The following is a 12,241-nucleotide window of genomic DNA, read 5'->3' as shown; positions in this document are numbered from 1 at the left end:
ATGAACCAGCCAGCCAACGATTTTCGAAAGATTTCAATCATTGTCTCATTCAGTGATGTCACAACTACGTCATTTCACACGATCCATAACTTGACCATAACTATAAGATCACGTTGACAAAATGATTCACACAAAAAAAAGCTACCATTGCATTGCATTTCGATGTGAAACAATCAGGACAAGGAGTATTTGTGCACTTGTCTTCAGTCTTCACTGCACCTTCCCGAGCTATCAATCATGCAGCTGGCATAGCGCTAGTCGTTGTCACAGTCGATATCAATCCCAACTGCATGGTGAAATCCGGTATCAAAATCCTTCAAGGTGGGTTTCAAAATATTCTCTCAGTGAATTGCTTCACATTGCACGTTATTCATCATTTCGCGCAGATTTCAACGAAACAGTACCTGGCTATGGAGGCAGATTGCGAGGAGAAGGCTGACCGCGTGACCCTGAAACAGGTAAATGAAAAAGCGTATGCTTTCTGGACCGATGTCCTTGGCAGTCCTCGTCACATTGTGGCACCCATGGTAGATCAGTCTGAATTACCCTGGCGTCTGTTGTCGAGAAAGTATGGTGCTCAGCTGGTATACTCTCCCATGTACAATGCCGGCGTCTTCCTGAAGGATCCGAATTGGCGAAAGCAGTGTCTTGCCACGTGTCCTGAGGATAGGCCACTGATCGTGCAGTTCTGTGCCAACACTCCGGATGCATTCGTGGAGGCTGGACGCTATGCACAGCACATGTGTGATGCTGTAGATCTGAACCTGGGTTGTCCGCAGATGATTGCCAAGCGCGGTCACTACGGCGCATTCCTGCAGGATGAATGGGACCTGCTGCATCGAATTGTCACCGCGGCCGTGAAGGAGCTCAGCGTGCCGGTCACATGCAAAGTGCGCGTGTTCGCCGACATTGAGAAGACCGTGCGCTATGCCCGTGTGCTGGAGAGCGCCGGCTGTGCATTGCTGACGGTGCACGGGCGGCTGCGCGAGCAGAAAGGCCACAAGACGGGCCTGGCAAGCTGGGAGCACATCAAGGCGGTCAAGGAGAGTGTCAGCATCCCGGTTGTGGCGAACGGTAACATTCGATACCTGAGCGACGTCGATGCCTGCCTTGCTGAGACTGGTGTGGATGGCGTAATGACAGCAGAGGGGAACTTAACCAACCCAGCACTGTTCACTGGTAAGATGCCACCTGCATGGTGCATGGCTGACGAGTACTTTGAGCTGGCGAAGCAGTACCAACCTCATCAGAGTGCAGCCAGAGCGCATATGTTCCGACTGTGGCACAAGTGTTTGCCACTGCACCCGGACCTGCGTACACAGCTGGCCAGTGCACAGGGCCTGGACGGGATTGCGGAGATCTCACGACAGCTGGCCGAGCGCATGAAGGCAAGCTGCGAGGGCGCAGAAATCGATGAGATGGCCGCTCAGCATACGGATGGCAGTGAAGTGGAGCCATGGAGGTGTCAGCCGCACGTCCGTGCGCCGCTTACAGATACAAACACCGGTGATGTGTTGGGAGAGAAGCGCACTCATCCCGATGGTGCTGACGCCGAGAAACCAAAGAAAATCAAGCGTCCTGCGAACAAGCGCAAAGGAGGCAATCCTGCTGTTTCCCGGGAGGTGCGCAAATCGGCAGCATTCAAGAGTAAGTTTAAGCCGTGCACGGCGTGTAGCGGCAATCCAAGAGGTATGAAGTGTGATCATGAACTCTGTCGAGCTTGTTGTAAAGTCCACTCGGTTCGAAATGTCTTCGACTGCACTGGGCACAAGTTTTCCTTCAAATCCCGTGCCGAAAGGCAGCAGAAAGAAGCCGATCAAGCGGGTGCCGTGCATGCCACGGACAACGGTGATGCTAGCAATGGAGCCTTGCATGTTGCTGCTGCTGCTGATGATGGCACATCAGCTGACACAGCTACCCAGTGTGAAGCTACTCTCTGACCAGATCTAGTTTGATGGGATTGGAAAAAGAACATCTTACACCACAGTGACGAGGTTCTTCGTGTCATATGCGTGCGTGATCTAGTGCAGGGTGCTGTCTCTGCATTGACATTGTCAACTGCCGTGGCAGAACAGCATGCGTGGCCCGTCACTTTCGGCACCACAGATTGCCTGACAGCTCATCGATGATATTACAAATGCGGGCTCGTTCAGTTGCTGTCCTGTGCGGGGCGGTTGACCAGTTTATGTTTCTGCCAGAACTCACTTGTCAGCAGTGGTGATTATGTACCGTGCGCATGATCTAGGGGCCCGGAATCGAATCATCCTGGCTGGTGCCCATTTTCAACTCTCGCTCAGATTCTATGTTGTGTGATCATTGCTGAAGAACTTGATATTTATACTACAACTTGAAACTTCTGCTTGAAAAGTCGTTTGAGCAGTGACCGCCATCTCACCATGGGTGTTAGGTTGTGTCCTGTGACGGCTCTCAGTGCTCTGGCACCATGATGGTCATGTGGTAGTGCAGTTCTAATCTAGCGACAGCCATCGTCCACTTCACTGCTCAGCTGGCCTTCGTGTCGCATGCATCTACTACACTATAGAGCAGCGCGTGATTCGTTCCAATCAGCAGCGTTTACGGCAGCTCTGAGGCGCCCGTCAGTAATCATTGAATACTGGCGGTGTTGTTCTTTGAAGTGTACTCACTGATGGTAGCGTAATATTCGTGCAGCAGCAGCCGTATACACCAGACTATTGTTTCACGCAATCAGTATTTCTGCCTGGCACGGCGTGTGCTATGCTAGTGGATGACGGCAACCGCCTCGCTATGTTTTTGAACTCTTGCTTACGTGGCACCACTCTAGGCAACATGTAGTAGCTATTCAACAGCCTACATTTTATAGAATCTTTCATCTTTATTTTACGCTGACAAGCCTACGATTGGATAACAACCAGCTTCTGGTCCCTTATTTTCAGCACCCCGTTGCCTATTTCGTTACTCAACTGCACGTTCATCATGGCTGAACGATTGTTCATTCCACCTGACTATGCAAAGCAGTGTGTTCAATTTTAGATCTATGCCTTGTGGCTATTTCACGCACATGTGATGCTCACAGACTATTTCCTAGCCGTGCTGTTCAGACATGTTTAGACGACTACTTGCACATGTAGTGTTTGAGAGAGGACCATCTTGGAGGAAGGGAACTAATTGTGTGCATGGAATTTTAACTGAAATGACACGCAATTGCATCGGCTTAGCCATAGAGCGTCCCTCATATCATCCACTTGGGATCTACCTCCACCGAGGAGTTCTGAGCCTTTTCTGGCCTTAGCTGTGGACAGTGGTGGTGTTTACACCAGGGAGTCGTATTTTGTTTACATGTAACCCAGTCAAATGCACGGAGAACGGCCAAGAGCGCAGTGGATACGCTAGGTGTGGTGTGGTGGAGTTAGGAGATGCCGGTAAACTTACACATACGGTACACTGTGACAAGCCGCAGTACATGCACTTATAACTGGCATTTCACCATGCAAGTCGATGCAGAATAGAAAATATGAATAGAATAATAATACACTGAGGATCACCTACCTGCTGGGGCCCAGCTTCCTGTATTAATACTATTATGCGAATGACATCATCTTATACAAGTGCATATCGACCCACACTGCCATACCCGAAGATGTTCCCATACTCGCATCTTGTATTGCTGTAAATGTGCTGGAAGACTGGGGAATGGCCTGGCACATTAGGGTTGAACCTACTGTTCAAAGTCTCAGTCCGGGGACTCCCTCCTGATTTCCCACCATCGCAACACGCGTCGTCCCACCGATTGTATTCCAGAATCCAGGGCAAAGTTAGTTGTTCCGGAAGTCGACCAGCTGAAGCTGCTGGGTGTGCTGTTTGACCAACACCTGTCCTTCACAGCTCATATCAGGCGATTGGCTATTCGAGGCTCGCAGCGTCTCGGCTTCCTCCGGAAAGCCTCACGAGTCCTGGACTCCAGCCCAGGTGCCGTGGTGTGATCTGCATGGGATTTGTCCGCCCGGTCCTGGAGTAGGTCAACGGCATGCTCGTGTGGACGTGGATGAGCGCTGCATGCACCCGCCACTCTGGCTCGCTGCACTGCCATCCAACGCCGTGACCTTCGCCTAATCCGGCGGTGATGGAGCCTACCTCCCTAGCTTGGACATCCGCAGAATGGTCAGAGCACTCTGCTTTCTGTACAAGCTCCACTTTTCAACTGGCCGAGACATGCTCCTCAACCTTCTTCCACCCCGAGCGACCAACACATCACGCCATAGCCGACGCACACAACAGCATCCTTCACACCAGTTTCAGCTCACCTCCACCCTTCCGCTCAGAGCACGGAATGATGTCCTTCGGTCCTTCCCAGACGCTATTGTGGAGGTCTGGAACCAGCTCCCGCAGTGCGTTCTGCTGCTGAACCAGCCAACAAGGAAAAAACTACAGACGCGGCTAGACGTTCAAAGAGAAGGTCAACGCCCACCTGTGCCTTTCCCGCTGGGAGTGGGCAACGGACAGGCTAACGAACCAAAGAAAAAAGACGAAAAAAAGCTCTAACACTGATCCCTCCTCCGTTCACTTCTTTGACTCTCTGATATTGCGCATACTTTTCCCCGTAATCCCCAGTTATCTACCCCCCCCCCCCCCCGGCTGTTCTGTAATCTTTTGTTTTTGTGGAGCGCTTCACTTGGGTTGCAATGAAGCCAAGACCCTATGGTCGGTCAAGCTGCCCCTGCCTCTCCCCCACTCCTAGCCTGCCCTGGCATATGTCTCATCGCTGCCTTGCTGCTTTGTGCCGTCAAAATGGTGTGTGTGTTTTTGTAAAAAAACAAAAAAAACACTAACCTTCGATGACCAACTATGTTTTTTTAGCTGATAAAAATTAATGGACTAGAATATGGAGTTATGAAGGATACGTCCAACAGTGAATATATTAGCATGCACGGTGATACACTTGCATTGACTGTGGGCCTTTGCTGATTCATACTTTGTGCCGTCAAATGGTGTTTTTTTTGTAAAAAAACAAAAAAACACCAACCTTCGATGACCAACTATGTTTTTTTAGCTGATAAAAAATAATAGACTAGAATATGGAGTTATGAAGGATACGTCCAACAGTGAATATAATTATTAGCATGCACGGTGATACACTTTCTTTGCTGATTCATACGGGTAGGCTAACGCAAACAACACAAGTTAAAGGCTTCAAGCATCGTTTCAAGGAAAAGACGGAAACGAACGAGTCTGCTGTTCAGCTAGCACGCAGTGAATGTGATGTGCTGGGAGCGTGTCTACAACACACTCTACAGAGTGGTGGCAATGGCAGCAAAGCTGACCAAGATCAATGGCAAAATGGCCTCGCTGTGAAGCTGACTGGCGCTGTTTGTGATCCTGGGTGGGTCGGTAGCCATGCTAGCCGGCAGTGTCTGATTGGTGGGACCCTGTACGGTGGCACTGGCTGGGGCAGTGCTTTCCACGGTGGGCGCAGTTTCGCTGGGGAGAGGAGCAGGCGGTACATCGATGCGCACTTCGACAGGATAATGATCACTAACATCTTCAGTGACACTGGTATTGAGGCCCAGCGCTGTGTCAAACAGGTAAGCACGTGCACTGCCTGCAGTGACCCGGTCCTGAAGGTGAGAGCCAGCAACAATAATGCGATCATAGGCACAACTGGACTGAGCCACCGTCGTGTCTGCATCCTTGTCAATCAGAACAAGAAAGCGCCGCTCCGTAAACAAACCGAGCGCGTTAGCTTCTGCATTGGTTAAGTAGCTGCAGTCAGCGTTCAAGTCTCCTGTTATCAGTGCATCTCCATGCCCCAGTCTCTTGATACTTGCGTTATAAACATTAACCAGTTCAGTCAACTCGGCGACAACGTCATCCGGCTTGACGTGAACGCCAATAATGCTGAACGGTCTTCGCAGTATGTCGGAACACTGGCCGGCACCAACCAACTCAGCTACCATTGGCTCGCGCTCGAAAATGTCCGCCGCGGTGTCGTTGTAAACAAACCAGCGCGACACGTTCAGCTTATCGGACCGATAGAACAGGGCATACTGCTCTTTGCTGGTCGTTCTGCCAAGGCGGTCGCTGACAATGTAGTCAAACGGTGTCGACGAGGCATTGTGCACAGCAGCGAACAGCTGAGGAATAGTCACCATCGTGCTGTCTCGTACCTCCTGTATGAATAGTGCATCATAGCGGCGGATGATCTTCACCAGCTGTTCGACAACATAGGTTTTGGAAATTTTCGACCTTCCCAGTATCTGGATGTTGAATGACCCAACCAGTAGACTGCAGGGCTGTAGCTGTGCATGGCATTGCCAATGAGCCTGTTGCAGCACACACACTATCAACAGGGGAATAATAGCGGCCAAGCAATTGCGAGCACTCATCGTGCTGTGTGTGTACACTAGGACCCGTAACTGGGGTCACTGATGTCTCCGCTCAATATTATGCAAAATATTTACGGGCACACTGCACTGGCTTCCACTCAAACGATTCTTCTCGTTGCCTTTGGCCTTGGGAGCCCAGTTGCAGCAGCTACACAGAGAATAAAATGATTGGTGCCTTTACCATGTTTACGCCGGATACGACTCACTTCTGACTGTGCTGACTCAGCTGAGAAGTCTGTTCGCCTTCTAGCTTCGTGGCCTCGAGTCCAACTAGTAATACTAATACCTAGTCTTCAACGTAAGTAACTAAAACCACTACGAGTAATCCACGTCTCACTCTCAGTATCTCCGAGGCTGTCATGGACGATAACACGGCCTGATGCAGAGTTCCACTAGCAACTACTGCAGTACTACTACACTACTACAGTACTACTACTAGTACTAGTCGGTTTGTACTGACCTGACCACGCATAATAATAGAATAGACTCGTAGATCTACCCACACTCACTATGACTGGGCAACTACCATGTCAGTAACTGTCTATGACCGTGTTACTTTGTTACTTCACCTGGCACTGTGGCAGCTAGCTGGCTCAAAATCAAAAAAAATAATTGATCAAATCATATCCTGATATCGGATGAATACAGTCATGTACTTACTACTCAGTATACCGGTACTGACTGTAGTAGCTAGTAGTAGTAGATCTACTACTGAGACAGTACAGTCATCGTAGGAGACGCCCTAGCCCTTGCAAGCTTGCGGGAAGCTCGCGGACACACTCATCGAGAGATACAAAAAGACTGAAGTGATATGACAGCCATTGACAGGTACGTAGATCTACAACTAGTCACAATGATCACACAGCAATGACGCGTAGGTCTACGTGTGTGAAACACTCCGCTCATCTGTAATACTGTATTAAGGGTTTCCAGATTATTCGCAAGTGTATTGAGATACAACCACACAACACTCAACAGACAAGATATTGTTCTCGAGCATCAAGATTCGAATCCAAAAAAATTAATGTTCCTATGCGAAAAATTTCTAAAAAATATTCAAAAATCACTCAAAACCCGAAAATAATAATTATCTACCCGTTGCCATGGCAACGATGACGTAACACAACGACAGGGCTGAGCTCAGAGACCATGTGGATTGACGTTGAAATTTTTCAGACTGATCGCGGCACGTGACCGGTGCTTTTTGATGGTATGGTATTGATTTATTTGAATTCGGTATCTCAACAGTACAATGTACAACTTGGGAAGATCCGAATGACATAGATACATAAACATAAAAGTGGAGTAGGTGCTACAGCTGATCATTTTATCGCAGGTTGTGGGACTAAACTAATACCAGTATGCAAGTACAAAAGAAATAAAAGCTGAATAAATACGACTGCATGATATTGGAGAAAAGCACTGGTTGGCCCGCGGACTGCACCTGTTCTGGGTCGGCCAGAACATGTTCTGCTTGCTCCGGCCTCGAGGCCGGAGCAGGCCGAGCAGTTTCATTTTTTCACAGTGAAACCTAGGCGGGAACATCGATTTTGGTCCTAAATGATCACGTGCATACGCTTTTGGGTTGGACTCGTCGTACCGTACACAGTGACCATGGTGACCCATACATATTTTTGAAGAATGCACCAAATTTGGCATATTTTTCACAAAAATGTGCTCTGTTTCTGGAGTACCGTTTGGTTGGCATCAGGCTGCTCCATGTGCACCAGCTGTTCGATCCTGTTCTAGATCGTACCAACCAAACGCACCCTCAGAGTCATGCTGTCGTACATGTATACGTAAATGTCTTATGAGTGTTTCACACAAAACTCTGAGTAACGCAGCGGAAAAGGACTTGGTTGCGTCATTGCTGTGTGATCATTGACATAGTCATTGTATTGCTACAATAGTACAGTCGTCCCTCTCTAATCCGGCACCTTTTGCCACGGCGTTTTCTGCTGGATTAACGAGGGTGCTGGATTAAGAAATCCTGCCCTCTGACCCGGCCCTACCCAATTGCATGCATGTATCATACGTCAAAACGCAGGGTTTTTCCGTGTCAACCCAAGTATTTGGTGCCCGGCTTTATATTCTCAACTGTTCTCCAGGAATATACACAGTGATAAAGTGATAAAGTAAAACAGAGAACATGTTCACATGTACTCTTGCACACACACGCACACACACACACCTGAAAATTGGCAGCACACTACTCCTTGCTGTCAGCGAATTGTGAAAATATAGCAGTCAGGTCTGCAGCAGTGATTTGTGGCACAGCAACTCCAGTCAACTGAACTGAACTCTGAAGTGGCCCCGCGCGCGCGGCACTGACCAGACTAGTGGCCTAGCCTGGCCTGGCAAGGAGTGCACCTGTACGGTACGCGATTTACGACCGCCGGATTATGAAATCAAACTACGTGCAGTTTGAGCGATTCGTTTCAAAAAGTCACTGCCGGAGGCGGAATTCAAGTGCCGGATTAAGATGTAGGAATCGAACGAAAAAAATCGGTTTCGTCAGAAAGTGCGCCGGTTGGCAAGGGTTCCGGATAAACAAGTGCCGGATTAGAGAGGGACGACTGTATTGCTATTGAGTATTGGCCCCTCTGTCCACTACACTGGACACAGAGGCTGGTAGAGCGATACGCAGCCTGAGGATTAGGCATTTCCCAAATCGGCCGGCCGAAAATTCGCCGAAAACTGTGGTTTTGAAGAAATTACCGATCTTTTCACCGAATATGCAATTTTGGCACTGAATTCGCCGAAAATCGATGTTTTTGTGTCTCGACAGCATGCAAATACAATCCCTGTAAGTATACTGCGAAAGGTGACTGCAACTTTATTAGGCATCACCGAAATCCGTCAGCAGACAGCAGGAAAAGACGACAAAATCAATGGCTTTGAAGAAATCGTCGATAATTGCGCCGATTTTGCAAATTTCGCACTTACATGTAATTCGCCGAAAATCGATGTTTCAGTGCCTCTACAATGTAATTCTAAAGCGTGCATGTAAATGTACACTGTATTGTGAGCAGTGAATTCAAGTGCTGCTTTGAGCCGAATTCTGACTTTGGGGCTCACAATTTGGCCGAATTTGGACATTCTCTTAGCCGATCGAAAAGCCGATTAGGCGATTTGGGAAACGCCTACTGATGATCTTAGACAACTGTGTAAGATCATCAGTAGGCGTTTCCCAAATCTAAGATCATCAGTAGGCGTTTCCCAAATCTAAGATCATCAGAAGGCGTTTCCCAAATCGGCCCGATTTTTTCACACAGTTGTCTACATAATAAACTCAGCAAAACCTGGCGGAAATCCTATTCTTCTTATTGCTTTTGCTCTTTGGAGAAATAGATTTCAAAAACATACTGTAGTGTCGCGTATAAAAGCATGACCTGTTATATGTGTACTGTAGTAGCATGACTCGAATAGAAGCCGATTTTTCGAAACGCGCCGTGACGCAAAAGCACGATTTGAATAGAAGCCACTCTTTGCAAAGTACATGTGCGCGTACATGCGCGGCAGTATGCGTTGCACAGTGTAGACTGTTGATCGGTTGACATAGAAGCATGTTTTGAATACGAGTACTGTAAAAGTCATATAATTATATATAAGGGGTCGTCCGTATTTTTCGAAAAATTAAAAAATCCGTCCTCAGGCAGAAAGGGGGTGGGTGGTCAAGAGCGCTGGCGGAATTTATTTTTTTGATTTTCGTACCTTTTTTTTCTTCTTTTTTTTCTTCAGTGACTTTCATACACTTGTTGCACTGACATGTAGTGCATGCACTGTAGACGCCAGTAGTGTAGGATCGCAAACACCAGTATGATAATTATACCAGTACATGACTCTTCATGTAGTTGTAGGACGTGCATGGCCGTCGGTAGACCTCCTACTCACTTTACTTAGCTACTAGTACTTGTCATACATGTACATGGAGGTGCAATCAGTGAACATGGGGTCAGGAGTTCTTATTTTCGAGCTGGGCATCGGTAAAAATCAAAAAATTAATGGGAAAAATGGGGGTGGGTGGGTGGGTCAGAGACAATTTTGCACGAGGACGGATTTTTTAATTTTTCGATAATTACGGACGACCCCTAACGAAGTGCTAACTCTAACGAGTTAACGAGGAGAAATCTGTCGTTAAAATAGAAATCGTTATACAGAAATCGACACAGTCATATACAGTCCTACTGAGCGTTGAGAATGGGTGAGAATCGTTACCTTTGGCTTTGGTACACGTAAACTAGTCAATTTTGGGAAATCGTTATATATGCACCTCGTTAGAATAATGGCTTTTACAGTAGAAACATGCCTAGAATAGAAGCATGGTTTGAGCCCCGGCTTATACGGCCAAATAAGACCTGCTTTTATAAGCGACATTACAGTAATTGGAAGAGCATTCCATGGGGGATTGCCAAAAACATTGTGACAAAAACTCAAAACTTGACCCTTTTATAGCCAAAAGCTAGGATATCTCTCAAGTTCTGAATGGATTGTATCTACCCAGAGAATTCAATATAAGCATTGTAAAGCCTGTAGTGTGCAGTGCTTATATTGAATTCTCTGGGTAGATCAGTACAGCAATACGAAGAATAGGATTTCGGCCAGGTTTTGCCCCCATGAACTTGAATCCCGGTCGTTCACTCCACTTGCGCAACAGCACATTTACTGTTCGAACCCCACTAACTACCTTTTTTGGACCCTTTTTCAAGTTTTAAATCTCGCGGCACTGCACATGCACAGTGTACCACAAAATCACGAAAAATCACCAAACACGGGAGCTCTCCAGAGCCAGCGCTCATCTTTTTTTTCTGAATGGACTGTAGCTAGCTTGCTCTACTATAATTCTGAACACTTTTTTACCGGATTACGGGCCTTTTACCGGGATTACATTTACACCGTAGATCTACCAGGGAGTAGTCAAAAATACTATACTCCCATCTATACTATGAACTATGATTCTTCCCCGTGTCGACCCAGCTGCCCGGATCCGGCTACATTTAGCAGACAACATTAAAGTACTGAAGAAAGAGCAATGATCGTGCCCGGGCCAGGGAGCACCGTCACGTCATTGACTGATCAAGAGTCCACTACTTGTACACTTATAACCCCACGGACTCTTCACATAGTCCATTAAATAGGCATGGTTACCCGATCCTGGTCCGACTTTGTCAGATCCCGGAGCAGCTACTCAGGCTGTGACTTGGACGCCACCTCCGGGCGGCTGTAGTGAACACACGCTGTATGGAGAACAAGAGTACCGTATGATGAGATGGCACATGATTATCAATCGCTGGTTACTGTGTATGAGTAAGGAAACAACAGTGACGGCACACAGTGAGTGTTGTACAGTAAGATAGATGTCTCAACGTATCACTTGAAATATGATTCATGTAACTCTTTACCTTGTATAGCTCACAAGCAAGGCTTGCAAGTTACAACAAGAAGAAGACTAGACTCAGCTCAGTATAAGCACAATGACGATACCCGCGAACAGTATACTTATGAGAAACCGGCATCAGAAATATCCAGTGACACTGAGTCAGAGCCGTGTCGTCTTCTGGGCTATTTTCTCATCTTGCTCGGAGTAGCCACGACTGGTCACGAATAATTACTTTCAAGTACAGGTCGTCCCCCGTTAATACGAGTCCGGTTTGTACATAAACCCCGTTAGTACATAAGAAATCTCAAGTCCCGGACGAAACGTGGTCACTTCCATACAAATTTTGTCGGTTAGTACATAATTCGTTAGTACATAACATTTCTCCGTACCCGCATGTCATCTACCTCAATAGTACATAATTTGTTGGTCTTTTGGCCTTCCAGTGGAGGCACATCGTGTTCTAGTTTCTGCTTATGCAAGTTGTGGACGCAATTAGCTC

The 12,241-nt window shown here is 47.5% G+C and overlaps 2 protein-coding genes across 2 annotated transcripts; one reads left to right on the top strand and one right to left on the bottom strand.

Moving 5' to 3' along the window:
• Positions 1 to 147: 147 nt before the first annotated feature.
• On the top strand, positions 148 to 3,254 carry LOC135829894 (tRNA-dihydrouridine(16/17) synthase [NAD(P)(+)]-like). Its single transcript, XM_065342278.1, has one exon. The coding sequence runs from the start codon at positions 291 to 293 to the stop codon at positions 1,938 to 1,940; it is 1,650 nt and encodes a 549-aa protein (XP_065198350.1). The 5' UTR covers positions 148 to 290; the 3' UTR covers positions 1,941 to 3,254.
• Positions 3,255 to 4,810: 1,556 nt separating this feature from the next.
• On the bottom strand, positions 4,811 to 6,783 carry LOC135829906 (deoxyribonuclease-1-like). Its single transcript, XM_065342289.1, has one exon. The coding sequence runs from the start codon at positions 6,360 to 6,362 to the stop codon at positions 5,268 to 5,270; it is 1,095 nt and encodes a 364-aa protein (XP_065198361.1). The 5' UTR covers positions 6,363 to 6,783; the 3' UTR covers positions 4,811 to 5,267.
• Between the last annotated feature and the right edge of the window lie 5,458 nt (positions 6,784 to 12,241).

Source organism: Sycon ciliatum, chromosome 1, assembly GCF_964019385.1.
Source record: "Sycon ciliatum chromosome 1, ocSycCili1.1, whole genome shotgun sequence".
In the NCBI taxonomy this organism is placed as follows: Eukaryota; Metazoa; Porifera; class Calcarea; order Leucosolenida; family Sycettidae; genus Sycon; species Sycon ciliatum.
Note: the sequence above shows the minus strand (reverse complement) of the source record. Positions and strands in the feature narration are given on the sequence as shown.

Excerpts from the sequence above, each read along its gene's own strand:
- LOC135829894 (XM_065342278.1), top strand. The coding sequence starts at position 291 with ATGGTGAAATCCGGTATCAAAATCCTTCAAGGTGGGTTTCAAAATATT.
- LOC135829906 (XM_065342289.1), bottom strand. The coding sequence starts at position 6,362 with ATGAGTGCTCGCAATTGCTTGGCCGCTATTATTCCCCTGTTGATAGTG.